General features: G+C 51.7%; 1 protein-coding gene across 3 annotated transcripts; it reads right to left on the bottom strand.

Annotated features, from left to right (window-relative positions):
- Positions 1-3074: 3074 nt before the first annotated feature.
- TP53AIP1 (tumor protein p53 regulated apoptosis inducing protein 1) lies at positions 3075-5403 on the bottom strand. 3 transcript variants are annotated; one of them, XM_011934670.1, is made up of 3 exons: positions 5079-5232; positions 3963-4071; positions 3075-3168 (listed from the first exon to the last, which is right to left on the bottom strand). In XM_011934670.1, exons 1-3 carry the CDS (start codon positions 5230-5232, stop codon positions 3075-3077), a joined length of 357 nt encoding a protein of 118 aa, XP_011790060.1. The 3 variants fall into 3 exon arrangements, with proteins under 3 accessions (XP_011790060.1, XP_011790061.1, XP_011790058.1); XM_011934671.1 differs by having other exon boundaries at positions 3099-4071; XM_011934668.1 differs by lacking the exons at positions 3075-3168; positions 3963-4071 and having other exon boundaries at positions 4106-5403.
- Positions 5404-16374: the final 10971 nt, after the last annotated feature.

Here is a 16374-nt window from a genome sequence, read left to right on the forward strand (position 1 = left end):
GGGGACTGAGTAGGGTGAGGGGTGGGAGAAGGGGACTGAGTAGGGTGAGGGGTGGGAGAAGGGGACTGAGTAGGGTGAGGGGTGGGAGAAGGGGACTGAGTAAGGTGAGGGATGTCAAGATCGGCATTCTCATTTGGGGCCTGAACAAAGGATAAATGATCACATTTGCTAAGAAAATACTGGAGAAAGATCGTGGTTGAAAAAGAGTTGAGTTCCTTTTTTTCTGTGTTGAATGTTATCTTAGTCCATTTTCTGTTGCTTATGACAGAGTATCTGAAACTGGTAATTTAGAAAGAAAAGGAATTTATTTTTTATGAAGGGCTGAGGAGTCCAAGGTTGAGGGGCTGCACCTGGTGAGGGTCTTCTTGAAGGCAGGGAGTATGCAGAGTCCTGAGGCAGCACAAGGCATCCCATGAGAACCTATGCGTCCACTAACTCATTAATCTGTGAATCCGTTTATCCACAAATGGATTAATCCATTCATGAAGGTAGGACCCTCATGGCCCAGTCCCCTCTCAAAGGCCTTATCTCTCAGTTCTGCCATGTTGGGGATTATGGCTCAGCATGATTTGGGAGGGGACAGACATCCAAAGCATGGCAGATGTGACCCCTCTGTGACGCATCCAAGGAAGCTACTGGCCTAGGACAGAAGCCCGAGGAGGAGGAAGAAAGCACAGGGCAGAAGACAAACCAGCGGAACCAGGTGCCCAGGCCATTGAAGGCCAAGGGAGGAGCAGTTCCAGCATGTCAGGAGGAGTGGTGTACACTGCCAAGATGGGGAGTGCAAGGGGGACAGTGTCCCTTAGCAAGAGCTGTTGTCAGGGTGTGGACACAGAGGCCAGTGTAGAGGAGCTGAGGGTGCACGAGGCAAGAGGATTGAGAGGAGGTGCATATGATTTGATTCCTGGAATACTGGCCATGACATGGAAGTGAGAACCAGGGCAGCAGGTGTCTGCAGGGAAAGGGGGTGGGCAGAGATGATTCTGGAGTTTCAGATTGTGAGCTGATGTTTTAAGATGCAAGACGCTGAAGCATGTCTAAGTGCGGATGGGAAATGTCTGCTGGAGAAGAGGAAGCAGAAGATGCCAATGGCAAAGAGATTACCCGGGGCGTGAGGCCAGGGTAGATGGGAGTGGGGACGCAGAGCCCGAGGCGGGATGAGGTGGAGAACCCCTCTCCAAGGGGTGCTCTGCTCTTCCCTGCTTTCCCACTACCTGTTCTGCCCCCTTCTCTCTGCGTTTTGGAAAATCCTCTTTGTCTTCCACTCCCCAGATGAAGTCACACCCTCTTTGTTCTTCATACCCAACCCAACCCACACTGCTCCCTCTCCCACTAAATGCTCGTGGTCTCCCTCAGCGGACTCATTGTTCACTCCAGGCAATCACCGGTGGCTTCTCAAAGTGCCGAAGGCCTCAGCCACCTGGTGGCCCAGTGGTCCAGGTGGCGCTTCCTCCCTCTGTGGCGCCCTCAGCACCTGGCTCTGTCCTGACGGAGAGATCTACACGGGAGGCAGTGACGGAGGCGACCCCGTGGCTTCCCTGTGACATCAGGACTTTAGCCTTGAATGAACACTCAGAGAGCGACAGATGTCCCGCTACCAAAATCCATGTTTCTCATGACGACGAGGGCAGAAGGACTAAGCCTCAGCCACTGGCCATTAAGGAAAGCACAAGCCAGGTGCAGGGTGGTGGGCCCAGGAGCACTGTGGGCGCGGACCACATCCCACCCCTGTCCTGTGTGCAGCTTCTCATCAAACGTGTCAGACTGAGAAACGCAGGCACCAATTTCAGAAGCCATTAGGAGGTGCTAAGAGCAGATGGGGCATGAACACCACAGGGCACTCATGCCCAGCCTGAGCAGAGGTTCATCAGCTGCTCAGTAAAAAAAAAAAAAAAAAAAAAAAATTGTAGGGAAGAGGATCGGCAGGTGAGAGAGAAATAACCGGCCCGGGGCAGCTCTGAGGCATGCTGGCGGCCAGTGCCCAGGCAATGTGGACTGCAGGTGGTTCCCACCTTCAGATGGCTTGTGAATCCCACCCGCCTCTGGAATTCTTGGGGAGAGTTAGCATAGTTAGAACGGTGCCTGAAATATAGCAAACGTAAGTGTTAAATACAATAATAAAACAATGCAACAGTAGCTATTATCCTTCCAAAGCAAGAGTTGCAGACAGGTAAACCTGGGTTCGTCCAGTGTATTGGCTTCCCAGAGTTACCCTCGAACAAGCCATTTAACCTCTGATTGTTTTAATCTGATAAATGAAGACACTCTTACTTCCAGGGCAGGGTTGTTGGAGAGAGAACAGAAGATACTACGGTAGAGCTGACAGAGCCCCTAGGACATCACGGGGGAGCAGGAGCGGCCTCTCCTGGGGAAGACAGGTCTTCAGCAAACGCACACCTTCACTCCAGGAATCCTCCCATAGACACGGTGACGGCTGATTTTATGTTGACTTGCCTTGATCTCGGTGTCCAGATATTCAGTCTAACATTGGTCTGGATGTTTCTGTGATTGTGTTTTTTGGATGAGATAAACATTAGATCAGCAGTTGTAGTGAAGTAGGTTGGTCTCTGTCAAGCAGGGAGGCCTCATCCAAGCAGCTGAAGACAATGAAGGCCTGAAGAGAACGAAGGACTCAGCTCCCTCAGCAGGAAGAAAGTCCCCAGCAGAGGGCTTCAGAGTGAAGAGCAGCACTGGCTTCCTCCTGGGTCTGTGGCCTCCCAGCCCACCCTGCGGACTTTAGATTAGCCAGCCTCCCTCCACAATTCCTCAGGCTCATTCTCTCTCTACACACACACCATATTGGTTCTGTTTCTCCTGAGGACCTTGACTGGCATGGATATAAAGCTCCCTCTGATTGTCAGAAGGATGCAAAATGAGGCAGCCTAGCCACCCAGTGGGCCCAGTGCTCAAGGGGGGAAATGAGGTGGCCGCTAGTCAGTGCCGGGGCCATTTCTAGATGTTTGTTTGTTTGTTTGTTTGTGTTTGTTTTGAGATGGAGTCTCTCTCTGTCGCCCAGGCTGGAGTGCTGTGGTGTGATCTTGGCTCACTGCAACCTCAATGGTGCTTTTTTCTGATCATAGCTCAGGCTTACGTGCTGACCCCAATGGTCTATCTTTAAGCATTGCTGCTCCAGGAAAGAAAGGCCTCAGCGGGAAGGGAGAGAATTTGCTCTTTGCAAAATGTATGGAGTCCTTGTTATTTACCGGATATCATGTTAGAGACCAGGTATAAAAACAACAGTAATGAACTTCAGTGAATCTAAAACACAATCCACTGTAAGACACAGCATTATTCTATCTCCCAAGACAGGAGAAAAAACATCTTTAGATTTCATAGATGTCAAATGGGAAAACAATATATTTTGGAATAAACAAAACATGCTAATGGTAACAATGAGATATCTAGGACATGCTATGTACAGGTGCTGTTCTTAGCATTTCACATATATCATTCAACCCACACAGTGAATCTGTGAGATGGAAGCAATTGTCATTCTATTTTACAGACAGGTACACTGAGACTCAGGCAGGCCAGTTGTCCTGCCCATGTACACACAGCTCCTAAGTGGTAGAGCCAGGATTTGAACACAGACCCCGCAGCCTGGCTCCATGCTCTCAACAGCTTTGCAGAAACTAAAGTTGGAATGGAAGACCGCTCATTCCAAATCTGTCCCACTGTCCATCATCCCACGGCCCATTCCAGAAAGTTCAGTGGGTGTCAATGAGCTTGGCTGTGGTGACCACTCTTAAGTGTACCATTACCTTTTATTTTAATTTGAGAAATTAAATAAAATATATCCACAGCAGTTTACAACTCTGCCATGATGCCATTTTGTCAGATGGCAAATTTCAGGAGAGGCTCAAACTCCAAAAACCCTGTCGTCACCTGAATTTAACGACAGGACGTCAGATCACTTAATTCTATCACAGCCCACACCCATGAATTCACTAAGTAATGATCACACACCTGTCAGGCACCAGACAGTTGCTGAGGACCAAGCTCCAGACGAAACTGATGGGGCTTCTCTTCCCCTGCACCCTCCGTGAACTTGGAGACCCAAAGCTAACAGACCTGAAACCTGAGAGAGAACGGGGGCAGGCTGTGAGGCCCTGCCCTGCAGGCCGTCTCCTGGATGGCTTGTGCTTCTCTGGCAGGTTTTCCCCTAGGTATCCATGGCATCGGGGGCATTTCACCTCAGCAAAGTGATGACGCTGCCACTCAGGTTCCCATGGAAACCTAACTGGGACAGGAGGAACAAAAGGCTCCTCAAGGTCAGTGGTGCAAAGGACATTAGAGACAAGGACAGAGACAGCAAATCAGCCCAAAGTACAGACATAAACCGGCGCTTCCTGCCTCCCATCGCCACAGCTCGGGGCTTTGTCACTGCAGCACACCCGGGCCCTGCACCTCAGACGCTGTGTGATTTTTGAGCTTCTGGGGAGAGAAGCGTGGGCCTCCAGGGAGGTGCCGAGGCTCCTGGCTCCTGGCAGACTCCTGGGCCAGGCCCAGCCTGTGTCTGTTTCCGGAGCCACGCGCTGCCTGTGCTGGGATGAATGCATGGCCGCTGCGTCCTTCCCCCTCCTCAGAGCCCACAAGCTTCCGAGTGCGTCATCTTCATGATTGGCCACGGGAAATGACTTCTTGGAGTAAGTGACTGCTGCTCCGAGGCCCATCCGGACAAAAGCAGGATCCGGGATGGACACAGAAGAGCAGACCCGGAACCCTGTGTCCCAGCCTCCCCTCCCCATGCGTTCCCCATGGGCCCTCGGTTCAGCCTCTCCATTTAACTCTCCTTTCTGAACGCCCAGCCGGGCACCGTCTTCCTTCCAAAAGCCTTGTTTCTCAGAAAACCTTTCTGCCTTCTAGAAACCCAGGATTCCGAGGAGGAAGAGGACTGGCCTTTCTCTTGGGACTATTGATCAGGGCTGTCAGTTCCCAGCTCCGTCCAGTGCCCTGAGCTGGGGACACAGACGCTGTCACTGGGTCCTGGCAAGTCTGAAAACTTGGGATGTCAGCACCGCGGTGAGAGCAGAGTCTGTGCAGGGCCAAGGCAGGCAAAAGACCGTCTGGGTTTTCACTGCGGGGCCTTCCCCGGTCCGGTGTGTGTGTCTGAGCCCTGCCACTGGGAGGCATCATCGAGAGGCTCTGGTCTCCCCTGCCCAGGCCCTGCCTCCTGGCCCCACTGCCGGAAGCTTGAGCAGATCTGAAGCTCGCCTTAGAGGAAGACCCCATCCAGGGCAGACCCTGAATGCAGAAAGCAGAGAACTTGGCTTCTCCTCATTTGTTGTTAGGGCCAGTGCCTAAGGGACTAAAAACAAACAAAACAGGCCAAAAGCAGAAGCAGTGGTGGCAGCGCTGGGCCAGCAATGATGATTTCTATTGTGAGGGTTTCGGTCGTGCTTGGATCTGGGAGCGGGAGGCCGATGCACCCAGAGACCCTAGGGCGGGGCTGTAACCACCGTAACCACACACCTTAGGAGACGCTTTGGGAAGCTCAAACTGACGCCATTTGTGCTGAATTTTGGGGAAGGGGGTGGGATGATGGACTTAGGAGCACTGTCGTTAACTGGTCATTGATTAGATATTAACTAGTCATTAACTAGTCATTAACTAGACTTTCAGGAAAGTGTGTCCACATTTGGAAGGCGTGGGCTACCCTGATTGGGGGTGCTCCAGCTGTATTCATGATTCACATTCATTCATCACATGCCTGATCTCTGTCTCAGGGGCCGGCCTCCTGTTAGTAAGCCCTCAGATTCAGGGAAAGGCGTCTCAGAGAACTCCACGTCTGTGTGGAGTCAGATGGATCAGAGCAGAACACAGAGCCGCCTTCTCTGTCCCACTCTCTCTCCCACTCGCCTGCTCAGAGGTTCCCAGCTGGCTCCATGTCTCCCTCTCTGCCCTCCTGGGTATCACGGGTCCTCAACCCGGGGAAGCTGGTGCCCTCACTTGTCTCCCATAGTCCTCTGTCGTCTGGGCTCCTGTGGCCCCTCTCAGCTTTCAGGACTGTCTGTTCTTTCTCCCACAAGTCCCCGGTGGCCCAGGCTCCAGGGGGGAGTTGCATTCTGAGCTACTGCCCACATCGCTTCCCCAGGGCGGCGGGAGCTCAGGTACGGCAGGCCCCATCCTTGACAGCCTGAGGCTCAGTGTCCATGACCTCCAGGGGCAGCCCACAGCAGCATCCCCTGCATCACCCACAGAATGGAGGGAGACAGAGGCTCTCCACACAAAGGCACTGAGAAAAAAGAATATCCCAAAAGCCACCGAGGTCTCAGGGCAGCAGAGAGTGGGAGCGCTCGTCACAGGCCAGAAGCCCGGCAAGGAGCATCAGACACCTCAGGTTAAAAAGAAAGTAGAGATTGTCACCTCCCACCCTCCCCGTTCTAGTCAATCTGGGCCAGTTTGGTGCACGCTAGCCATGTGCGGTGACCACGCTAAGTACTGTGCGTGTACTATTTCTCGGAATACTTCCTGCAACCTTATGAAGTTCTCGCCCAATTTAACCAGCAGTAATGAAACTCAGAAGGCATTTACCCAATGCTGCACATCAGGAAAATGTAAAAGAACAAACAGGGCTTCAATACCAGGATTGAGCCCAAAGGTCACGTTCTTTCCCCGCGGTTCCCTTCCCCATCTGGTTCTGGGGAACTACACACTGCACGCAGCCCCCAGGAGACCACAGGCCCTGGGCTCCCAAAATTCAGCGGCAATGCAAAGCCACCCTCAGAAGAGCTGCCCAGGACAAGTGCTCCTGCGGCCCATTGCTCACTCCCCGCAGAGGCAGGGGCAGCTGCCTGCTGCCCCAGATGGACATAGAAGGTCACCATGTGGCCTGCCGGGGTCTGCAGGATAGACGGCGGGAGGTGAACAGTTTGAGCTGGTGCCTCCACCTGCCTCTTCGAGCCACAGAAAACAGGGTTCTCCAGGGTTCACGCCTGTGTGTCTGGATCAGTGCTGGGCATTTTGTCGGGCAACAAGCCAGCAGCCGTGCAGGGCATGGACCTGTAGATGATGCACTGCCTTAGTGTCCAGACAGAACAAAAGGGATCCCCTTTCCAGCCCGAAACTGTCGAATTCTCTAAGAGGTCCTGCTACAACCCATCTTAATGCAAGAGGGACTGTGGTTCTTCTGGAAACACGATGCCTCGGGGCCATGAAATGACAGCTGCTTATTTTGAAGAACTGGGCTGTTCCCATGTAAAGTTGGCTGCAATGGATGGTGTTTCTGACTCACACTCTGGCTTTAAAATCAAAGTTTTTGTTAGAAACCAGCTTTGTTTTTCTTCTATTTCCTGTTTGAAAAGTGAAGCATTAACACGAAGGAGGTCCCCAGCTGAGTTCATGCTGGGACTCAGGCGGCAAATGGCCAGTGGTCCATGTCTGAATGGGACATCCAGGGAGCCATTCAGAGGGGACACTTCCAGCTACCATGCAAATTCATCATGCACCCATCCTCCCTTGCTGCGGCCCTGGCCTTAGTACCCTCAACACAGGGCCCTGGGCAGCTACCCTCAAACACCTGGACGCCAAGCGTGAGAGGGAACCCACTTTCCTTTCCTGGTCTATTATCACAAAGAACCTTAGAGCCTCCTGCACAGGAACCCACTCCTTAGAGGGCACGAGGGGCTAACTTTTGTTTGGGTCGAGCTGGCATTGGAAGGGAGAAATGAAAGCTATCCCCTGTCCCTGCTTCCAGGGCAGGGCAGAGCAAGCTGCTTTTGGCCCTGTCTCTGAGGCAGACATTAGCACACTTGTCTCAGGCAGAAGCAGCCTTAGATGGTGTTACAGTTTGAATGTGTTCCCCCGTAAAATCCAGGTGTTGCCAATGTGATAGCATTCAGAGGTGGGGCCTTTAAGAGGGGATTAGGCCATGAATGGAATCAGGGGTCCTGATGCAGGGGCTATGTGGAGGGAGTACATTCACTTGTTGCCCTTCCACCTTCAGCCATGTGAGGACGCAGCAGCAAGGCACCATCATGAAAGCACAGACTGGAGCCGTCACCAGGCACGGAACCTGCTGGCGCCTGGCTCCAGAGCTGCGGGTAGATACATTTCTGTCCTTTATGAATCGCCCCGTCTCTGGGGTTGTGTGAGAGCAGCACAAAATGCACTGGGACAGCTGGAATGTCAGTTTGCATCAGCCCCACCCACACACTCAGGGCGTGCTGCGGCGGCCATGCTGGGTGCCTTTCTGCAGGTGCCCAGGCACCAGGAGCACTGGCCCAGTCTCAAGGGGCGTTCATGTCAGGGAGGTGCCCTGGCTAGTGTCAGCTTCAGCGCCACCAGCATCAAGAAGTTCGTCCCAACAAGCCTGGGCAAGAGAGGAGGTGGTGAGATCACCTCCTACCCATCCAGAGACCCCCAGACTTTGGAGTAGAAATCTGAAGGACCTGAGGCTCCTGAAGTGAGAGGGGACAGAGCTAGGAGAAGGGAGGGCAGCCAGGAGAGCAGGGACGCAGGCGGCGGGATGGGGAGAGCCAGGCTGGCATTAGCAAGAGCTTCTTCATGTCCTTTTGGCCCAAGGGGGCCATGTTCTCTGAGGAAATGGGACTTGCTCCAGGGAAGAGGAGGAGCTCAGCATCCGCTGTTCCATCTCCCGAACAGCTCCCAGGGAAAGTCCACCACCATCTTCTTGCCCCGCTCTGTGCCTTCATACAAGCGATTCTCTCCCCTGCGATGCCTTTCCTCTCCCTCCTGTGGCCAGTGTCCATGGGTTCTCTGAGAAGGAATAGGAAGTACTTTAAGGTAGACCTCCTTAACCTCCTCCCAGCAGGGTGGATCCCTCCCTCTGGGCCCTCACACATCTCAGTTCCCAAACAACCATTCACATGATAGTCTAAATTAGTGGATCCTTGGTGTGTGGTGTGTGCAGTTATAATGGGTTGCCTCAGCCTCCAACGCACCCTTCATTGCCTTCCTCTGTGATAATGCCCTGGGCCCTGTACCCATTTCTCTCTTGCCAGCTGGCATGACGTTTAGCCTTGTGCAGAGGCAGGGGCCTCTCCCCGGTTCTGACACTTCTCTCTTTGCTTGCTCCTGGCTGCTGGGGGGACACGAGGGATACTCGGCGCTGTTCTCCCTTCAGCAAATGTTGTTGCCAGTCCCATCCCAGGTTCCTGGCCTGCTGCTCGCTGAGGAGGGTTTGCCAGCGCCAGCCCATGCTCCCCTGTACCCGGCCTTGGTCTGCTGGGACCCAGTGGAAAGCCCACAGCTGCCGCCCCCACCCACCTTCCCCTGCTTGCCAGCCACAGTCACCAGCTGCGGACTTGCGCGGCTGTGCTGCAGAAGCAGAGCTGGGTGGAGGAGGGGCCCCACGCACAGATGAGGATATGAGACACTCTCTAGAGGTTGTGGCAAACACAGGTGCCCTGGCCCATGCCCCGCCCGCAGTCACAGCCCTTCCCACACGGAGGGTACTGTCGTCAATCTTTTGGGGGGCTGTGGACACTCTGCATTCCCATACCTGTGGCAGTCCTGGCGCACGGTAAGCTCTCGGTAAGTGTGGCGAGTCACTGCTGAGAGAACTAACAAATAAACCTCCCACCACCAACCACAGGTAGCTGGGGCAGAACCAGGGAACTGCTGAAAGGAGGCTGGTGACCCCTGCCGTGACATGCCCGCTGTGCCCAGGACCCAGGCTCCCACAACTCCAGTCCTTCCTCTGTCCCAGATCCGTTCAAAGTGAAGTGGCCTCCAGACAGGCTTCCCTCGGGGCCCTGGTCAGTGTCCATGAGGCCACCATGCCCCCGCTCACCATGGGATGTGAGAAAGGGCCTGGCCCGTGGACCAGAGCTGACGTAGGTCTGAGCCCCAGCTCAGTGGTCTGCTAGCTGTGTGAGCTTGTGCGGTAGCTCTTCAAGTGTGGCTCTGGACGCGTGGCATCAGCATCAGCGTCACCCGGGAACCTGTTAGAGATGCACATTTTTGGCCCCAACCTCCTTCGACCAAGTCAGAAATTCTGCAGTCTGTGTTTTCGTAAGTCCTCCAGGTGACTCTGATGCACTCTCAGGGTTGAGAACCATCGAGGGAGAGAGCTGCTTAGCTGAACTCCTCCAGGCCTCGCCTACGCACGGTCACAGCCGTACCTTCTGCACACAGTCACTGAGATGTGTGTGAAACACCAGGCACAAAGCAGAGTGAACTGCAGTGGTCGGAGCATACCTGAAGTACCAGGGCTGCCCCCTCCCTCCCCTCTCCTCCCCTGCCTCCTAGGAGTCAGAGGGCCCGTGGAAATGGTCTCCTCCTGCACATCTGCCGTGCTTTGACTGGGTGCTGGTCTGAGCAGAGGCTTTCCGAGTGAGCTGAGCAGGCGAGCCCGAGCATGGCCTGTCAGGAAGCAAACCCACAGGCTGGCGAGCCGTCCCTGGAGATGCCCTGGGCTCCTTGAGGGGAATGGCTGAGTCCCTGCCTGTCCTTGGCAGGTCTGCAGTGGTGGGTGGCTCAGGCAGGTGCCCTGTTCACAACCAGTGCTGCTGGGGGTGAAGGCAACGGGTAGGTGAGCAGGGACAGCATGAGCCATGTGGCTGGGCGCTGGGCCAGCTCGCTGTGTGCGCATGTCGTCTCCACGTGTGCAGCAGAGATCGGCGTCTCTCCACAACGCTGATTTTCGTCTTTCTCACCTTTTCTTGCTCAGCTTAAAATAGGCCTCTCTTCAGGGACAAGGTGGCATTATGTCAAGCCAAAGTGTGAGGGCGCAGGGAGACCCGCGAGGCAGGGCCCCCGAAGTCCTGGCGGTTTCTACCCAGCCTCTCGAAATTGACTTGACCGTGTTTACCTGGCACATTGTTTTCTCCAACTTCCTACACGCTGCTACCCACACTCTGTCCTTCCTCAAGGCGGGCATGCTCATCAGCTGACTTCCTCTCTCCCTAATGGCAAGGCCTGACCTAGAAACGCAACTCAGATCCTGGCTTAAATGAGGCTGGGAAAGACGATGCCTGTAAGACCGACAAAGACAGTGCAAGATGAGGTGACCGCCGCTGTGTCTGGGTGCAGGGCTCCCTTGTCCAGCTGACCCTAAGTCTGCATCAGCTCAAATGTAGTTCCCGGTTCCCCAGTGAGATTCCCACTCCCGCCTGGAGGGGAGACGTGCCTGCCTTTTGAATGAAGCGTTGCCCACTAGAGATAGTATCACAGGCAGAATTGTCATTTTTAGCCTTTTTACATGTTGCCAACTTTCAGACATACTATTCCTTTTTATCCCTCCAGATTCCTCGAAAGCTGCTTCTATTTTGGAGCTCTTTATTCCCAGTGCTGGGTAATTTCTCCCTGGCTGTGTTTTTATTGTAGAGAATGGAAACCTGATGTGATGAACCCTCACTGAGTAGAAATCCTGGGGGGCTCGTAGTTAACCGGATAAGACATCTCACCCTGAGAAACGGTCCCAATTTCCTTTTAAAAATTCATTGTCTCTCTGAGATACAGACATATTTCCTTGTCTTATTCCAGAATCAAAAGTTCTAAGTTTGCAAAGAATAATTTTTGTCCAAATACGTTTTCTTCCTGGTGTTCCAGAGAGTCTGGGGTAGCAAGAGGAGCGGAGCTTTGGTCCTTGGATGGCTCTGGCTCTGATTCCATTATTCCTCCAGCAACCAGGGAACAATCATTGCTGGGCAGGGAATCCCTGCTTCCTCCCTGGGCTTCCAGCCTTCCCCCAGCAATCCTTTTTTTTTTTGATACAGTCTCACTCTGTCACCCAAGCTGGAGTGCCACCTCAAGGCACCACAACCTCCACCTCCTGGGTTCAAGCAATTCTCCTGCCTCAGCCTCCGGAGTAGCTGGGATTATAGGCGCCCGCACCATGCCTGGCTAACTTTTGTATTTTTTAGTAGAGATGGGGTTTCACCATGTTGGCCAAGCTGGTCTCAAACTCCTGACCTCAAGTGATCTGCCCATCTCATCATCCCAAAGAGCTGGGATTACAGGCATGAGCTACTGCACCTGGCCCCCAACACTCCTTCTTAAGACCCATTTGAAAATAATGACAAAAACCACAATTACTTTTGCACCAAGTTTAACCACAATTTACCAGTATGCAGTTACTGTGGCTTGAATATTGTTATCCATGTACGGCGCTTCTCTTAAAATTTGCTCCCATGCAATCAGAACACTTCTATAGGGCCTGTCTCCTTAGATAGACTTGACCATCCTTCTCTGCTCTCACATCTACTGCTTGGGGCGAGGGCAAGGGCTGGCCCCTGGGGATAGGCTGGACAGGCTCACCAGTTGGACAAATGGATTCAGGTCAGCTTTGTAGACTTGGCCTATTCCCACCCCTTGACACAGTGGGAAAGTCTTGCTTCCTGCCAGTTCTCCTCTGCTAAACCATATTCAGCATTTCCGTTTTTATAAGAGAACCATGAACTCAAGGGTATTGGGCATAGTCTGAGCTACTAACAATGGGTTACTTTTCTTACTTTTGCCTATTATAGCATGAGGGCAGAGCTCCTCCAATTAGACCCTCAAAGCAACGATGAATGAACAGCAGGCCAAGATTCCAGCATTCCCAGGCCTGGCCTAATGTCACCCTAGTCCTTGACCCTGCCTGCTGGACTTTAGGACATGAAGAGGTTAGACATGGATGAGGTTCTAGAGGTGTATGCACGCCAGAAGATAGTGAGCATCCAGGCCACACTGAGGGGCTGGAGCATCTTGCAGTGCTGTGCATCTTAGAATGAGCCCACAGTCCACCTGCCCCGGAGCAGTCTGAGGGTTAACTATGTTGGTTCTTGAACCCCATTCCGGGTCTGCTGAATCAGAATCTTTCTGAGCGGGGCCCAGGAACTTCCATTCTAGGAGGTTCTTGTGCATATTTCATTGATCAACATGTTAATTGAAGAATCTAAGCCAAGGGATGGCATCATCAGATTGGCCACTTCGGTCACGTTTTGTGGGATGGATTTTAAAAACTAGAGTCCAGACAAGCAATTGCTGTAGTGCTGCAGGTGACAGACCTTGACAAGCTGATCTCAATAATCAGTGGCGGGGTAGAGTGAGACAAGGAGGTCAGGGCAAGTCTCTGGCTTGAGTGACCAAGTAGATAGAGGATAATTAGGGGATTCAGAAACAGGGGCTGAGTTGAGAGGCCTGTGGGATCTCCAGATGGGAGCAGCCCAGCAGGAAGTAGGATCCACAGGCCTGGATCTTAGGAGAAAGTTGCGAGCAAAGGATCCAAATAGGTGGGAAAGGCAATCCTTGGGGTAGATGCAATTTCTCAGGAAGAATGTGAGAGCAAAGAAAAGGCACTGAAGCCAAAAGCTTCAAGAACACCAACATGAAAGGACTAGGCAGAAGGGAGGTTGCCCAGTGCGTGGGGGCTTATGTGGGAAAGCATGTTTCTGTGTGTCTGCTTCAGACACGTTTATATTTCAACAGGACAGAACGTTTTGGTGGGTAGTAATCAGTCCATGCAGCTCCATTCAAGTATTGTCCCAGGGCCAGCTGTGGTGGCTCACGCCTGTAATCCCAGCACTTTGGGAGTCCAAGGCAGGTGGTTCACTTGAGGTCAGGAGTTCAAGATCAGCCTGGCCAACCTGGCAAAACCGTGTCTCTACAAAAAATACAAAAAAAAATAGCCGGGCATGGTGGTGCACGCCTGTAGTCCCAGCTACTCAGGAGGCTGAGTCAGGAGAATCACTTGAACCCAGGAGGCGGAGGTTGCAGTGAGCAGAGATTGTGCCTGTGCACTCCAGCCTGGGCGACAGAGCGATAATCCATCTAAAAAAAAAAGTATTATCCCAGGCTATTTAATAAATTTACTCAAAATTCACAATGAGATGTAGTCAGTAACCAGAGTTAAATGTTCTTGTTAGGGGTAGAGGGAGAGAGGACTGAGTTGGGTGGGAGAGCAACTCTACAATAGTGAGAGTCGACATGACGTGGACATAGCCGTATCCTCTTCACTGAGCCTCCAGTCCCTGCACACTGAGAAAGTGAAAAATGCTTTCAGCAAAATTGCCTCCAGAAAGAAATGTCACCAGCTGACCTTTTCAGATGTGGGTATAAGACACATGAAAAAGATATTCTGGAAGGACAAAGAGGAAAGTGCTTTCTACACCTCGCATTTGAGTCGGGGCAGGGAGAGTATGTGCTTTAAATGTCTCTTGGCTGGGAATAAAATGGATTTTCCCCTTTCCCACTTTATGTGGATGTCGTTGGTAATAATTCACAAAGAATACTCCTGTTTATACTTCAGTTCCCCATGGGAAATGTTTAACCATAATTGCACCTTAAGAACAGCCGTTCTCAACCTTTTCTGCACCTGGAACCGGTTTCCCGGAAGACAATTTTCCATGGACTGAGGAGGAGGATGGTTTCACCATGACTCAAGCGTATTACATTGATTGTGCACTTCATTTCTATTATTGTTACCTTCTAATGTATAATGAAATAATGATACAACTCACTAATGTAGAATCAGTGGGAGCCCTGAGCTTGTTTTCCTGCAACTAGACGGTCCCATCTGGGGGTGATGGGAGACAGTGACAGATCCTCAGGCATCGGATTCTCATAAAAAGCACACAGCCTAGATCCCTCACGTGAGGGGTTCAGGATAGAGTTCTTGCGTGCTCTTGTGAGAATCGAATGCCGCCCCGATCTGACAGGAGGTGGTGCTCAGGCAGTAAGGTGAGCAATGGGGAGCGGCTGTAAATACCGATGAAGCTTTGCTGGCTCACCTGCCACTCACCTCCTGCAGCCCAGTTCCTAACAGCCCACAGACCCATACCGGTCCATGGCCCAGGGTTGGGGATGCCTGCGTAAGAAGAGTAAGAATTTATATGGAGTGCTTCACCACGTGCCAGACCTTATTCTCAATGCATTATGTATATGAACCCAGCTGTTCTGCAAAACATGTCACGGGATAGGTATTGTTTTCCTTATTTTACAGAACAGCAAACAGAGGGCTGTGAGGTCAAAGACTTAACCAAGGTCACCACACTAGTAAGTAGCCAGCCCTGGGTTCCTGCCCAGCCAGTCTGGTTCCTGGGCCTACTCTCTTGCCTATTATTTTATACCACGTTTATAGGTCCTAGTGGTTATTAATAAATAAAACTCTTTGGATTGTACATGTACATTAAAATGTCTCAGAGGAAGCCAAAGGTAGTCAACAACTCCAGTAACGCACTGACTGTAGCGTTTATGATAAATAAGCAGTCAGTGAAGCAGAATAATTCATAAGTGTTCTTTCTTGCTGTTAGAAGATCTGAATGCTATTAAATATGTACATTTCACTATACCATCTTATGCATATTTATCACCTTAGATGGTTTCACCTGTCTGCTTTTAGCTAGATTATATATTCTCTGAGGTTAAGAAGGGCAAACTCCCAATATTTGGAGCCCTGGCACAGAAAGCTGGAGAAAGCCCAGGGATGCATTGTCATGACTGAGTCTGGTTACGCAGGGGAGCTCAGAAGAGCAGCTTTCAGTTCACAAAAATATTTTCAGTTATTTTCCAAGTTGCCGGAGTTGGGAAACCTAAATCTAAAATATGTTTTGGGGCTGTTTATTTCTCTTTCTAGAAGATATTTAACTACATTTTTATAACTTGAAGAGAAATGTGTCCATATAGACAATTCCGGTTGAAAGAACCCTATAGAATTCATAGCATTAAAAGCCTTTTAAAAATATATAAAGAAAATAACAAGATTTTTTCCTGAGCCAATCTCTGAACCAAAGGGCTGCAACTGAAGTTTGACCGTGACCCAGAGCTTCTTCAGAATCTCTTCCCAGCACACTGAATACCCCCACTCCCACCAAGGGTATTCTCAGCTGCAACGCCGGTCTCCTGGACAATGACCTGGTATTACGTGTTAAAGAATAAATGCTAGTGGTCAGAGCCTCTTTGCTGAAAGTCCCAAGAGAACTTCTGCTCCTGATCGTGCAGAATTCAGCATTTTAGAGCAACCCTCCAGCTGAGAAGAAATGAAAGAGGTAGATAAGATCTTTTAAAAATTGCTCTTGAAGGTATTATTAGCTCTTGTTAGTGTGGTAACAAGATAATGATGGGTTACTAGGGAAAGATCTAGGAGCGAGACCAGAGGCCCAGGGAGAAGAGCCAGCAGCCAGGACCACTTTTCCACCTGAGGCCTGTGTGGGTTCTAGAGGAGCTGGATGAAAGGCGGGGGGCTGCCTGCGGGGCTGAGTGCACCTGCTGTGGAGTGCAGAGCCCCCTGGCGCAGGGTGAGCCTGCGTGTGGCTGGTGGCCTGATGAACCCTCTTCCTTTTGGGTGGTGGGATCATGGAAAAGCTGCACCCTCGGAGCTAACTGAACCGAAGCAGACTGCTTTCAAGGAGACTGTGGTTCAGCCTCAAGCTTTCTCAGTCTCTGAAATTGGAGGAGGTAACTCCAAGAGTTGTCCTGTGTCTCTGAAAT

This window comes from Colobus angolensis, unplaced genomic scaffold (genome assembly GCF_000951035.1).
Source record: "Colobus angolensis palliatus isolate OR3802 unplaced genomic scaffold, Cang.pa_1.0 Scaffold137, whole genome shotgun sequence".
NCBI classification, from domain to species: Eukaryota; Metazoa; Chordata; class Mammalia; order Primates; family Cercopithecidae; genus Colobus; species Colobus angolensis.

Bases quoted from the DNA above. Each gene is read 5' to 3' on its own strand.
- TP53AIP1 (XM_011934668.1), bottom strand. From the start codon at position 5,232: ATGGGGTCTTCCTCTAAGGCGAGCTTCAGATCTGCTCAAGCTTCCGGC.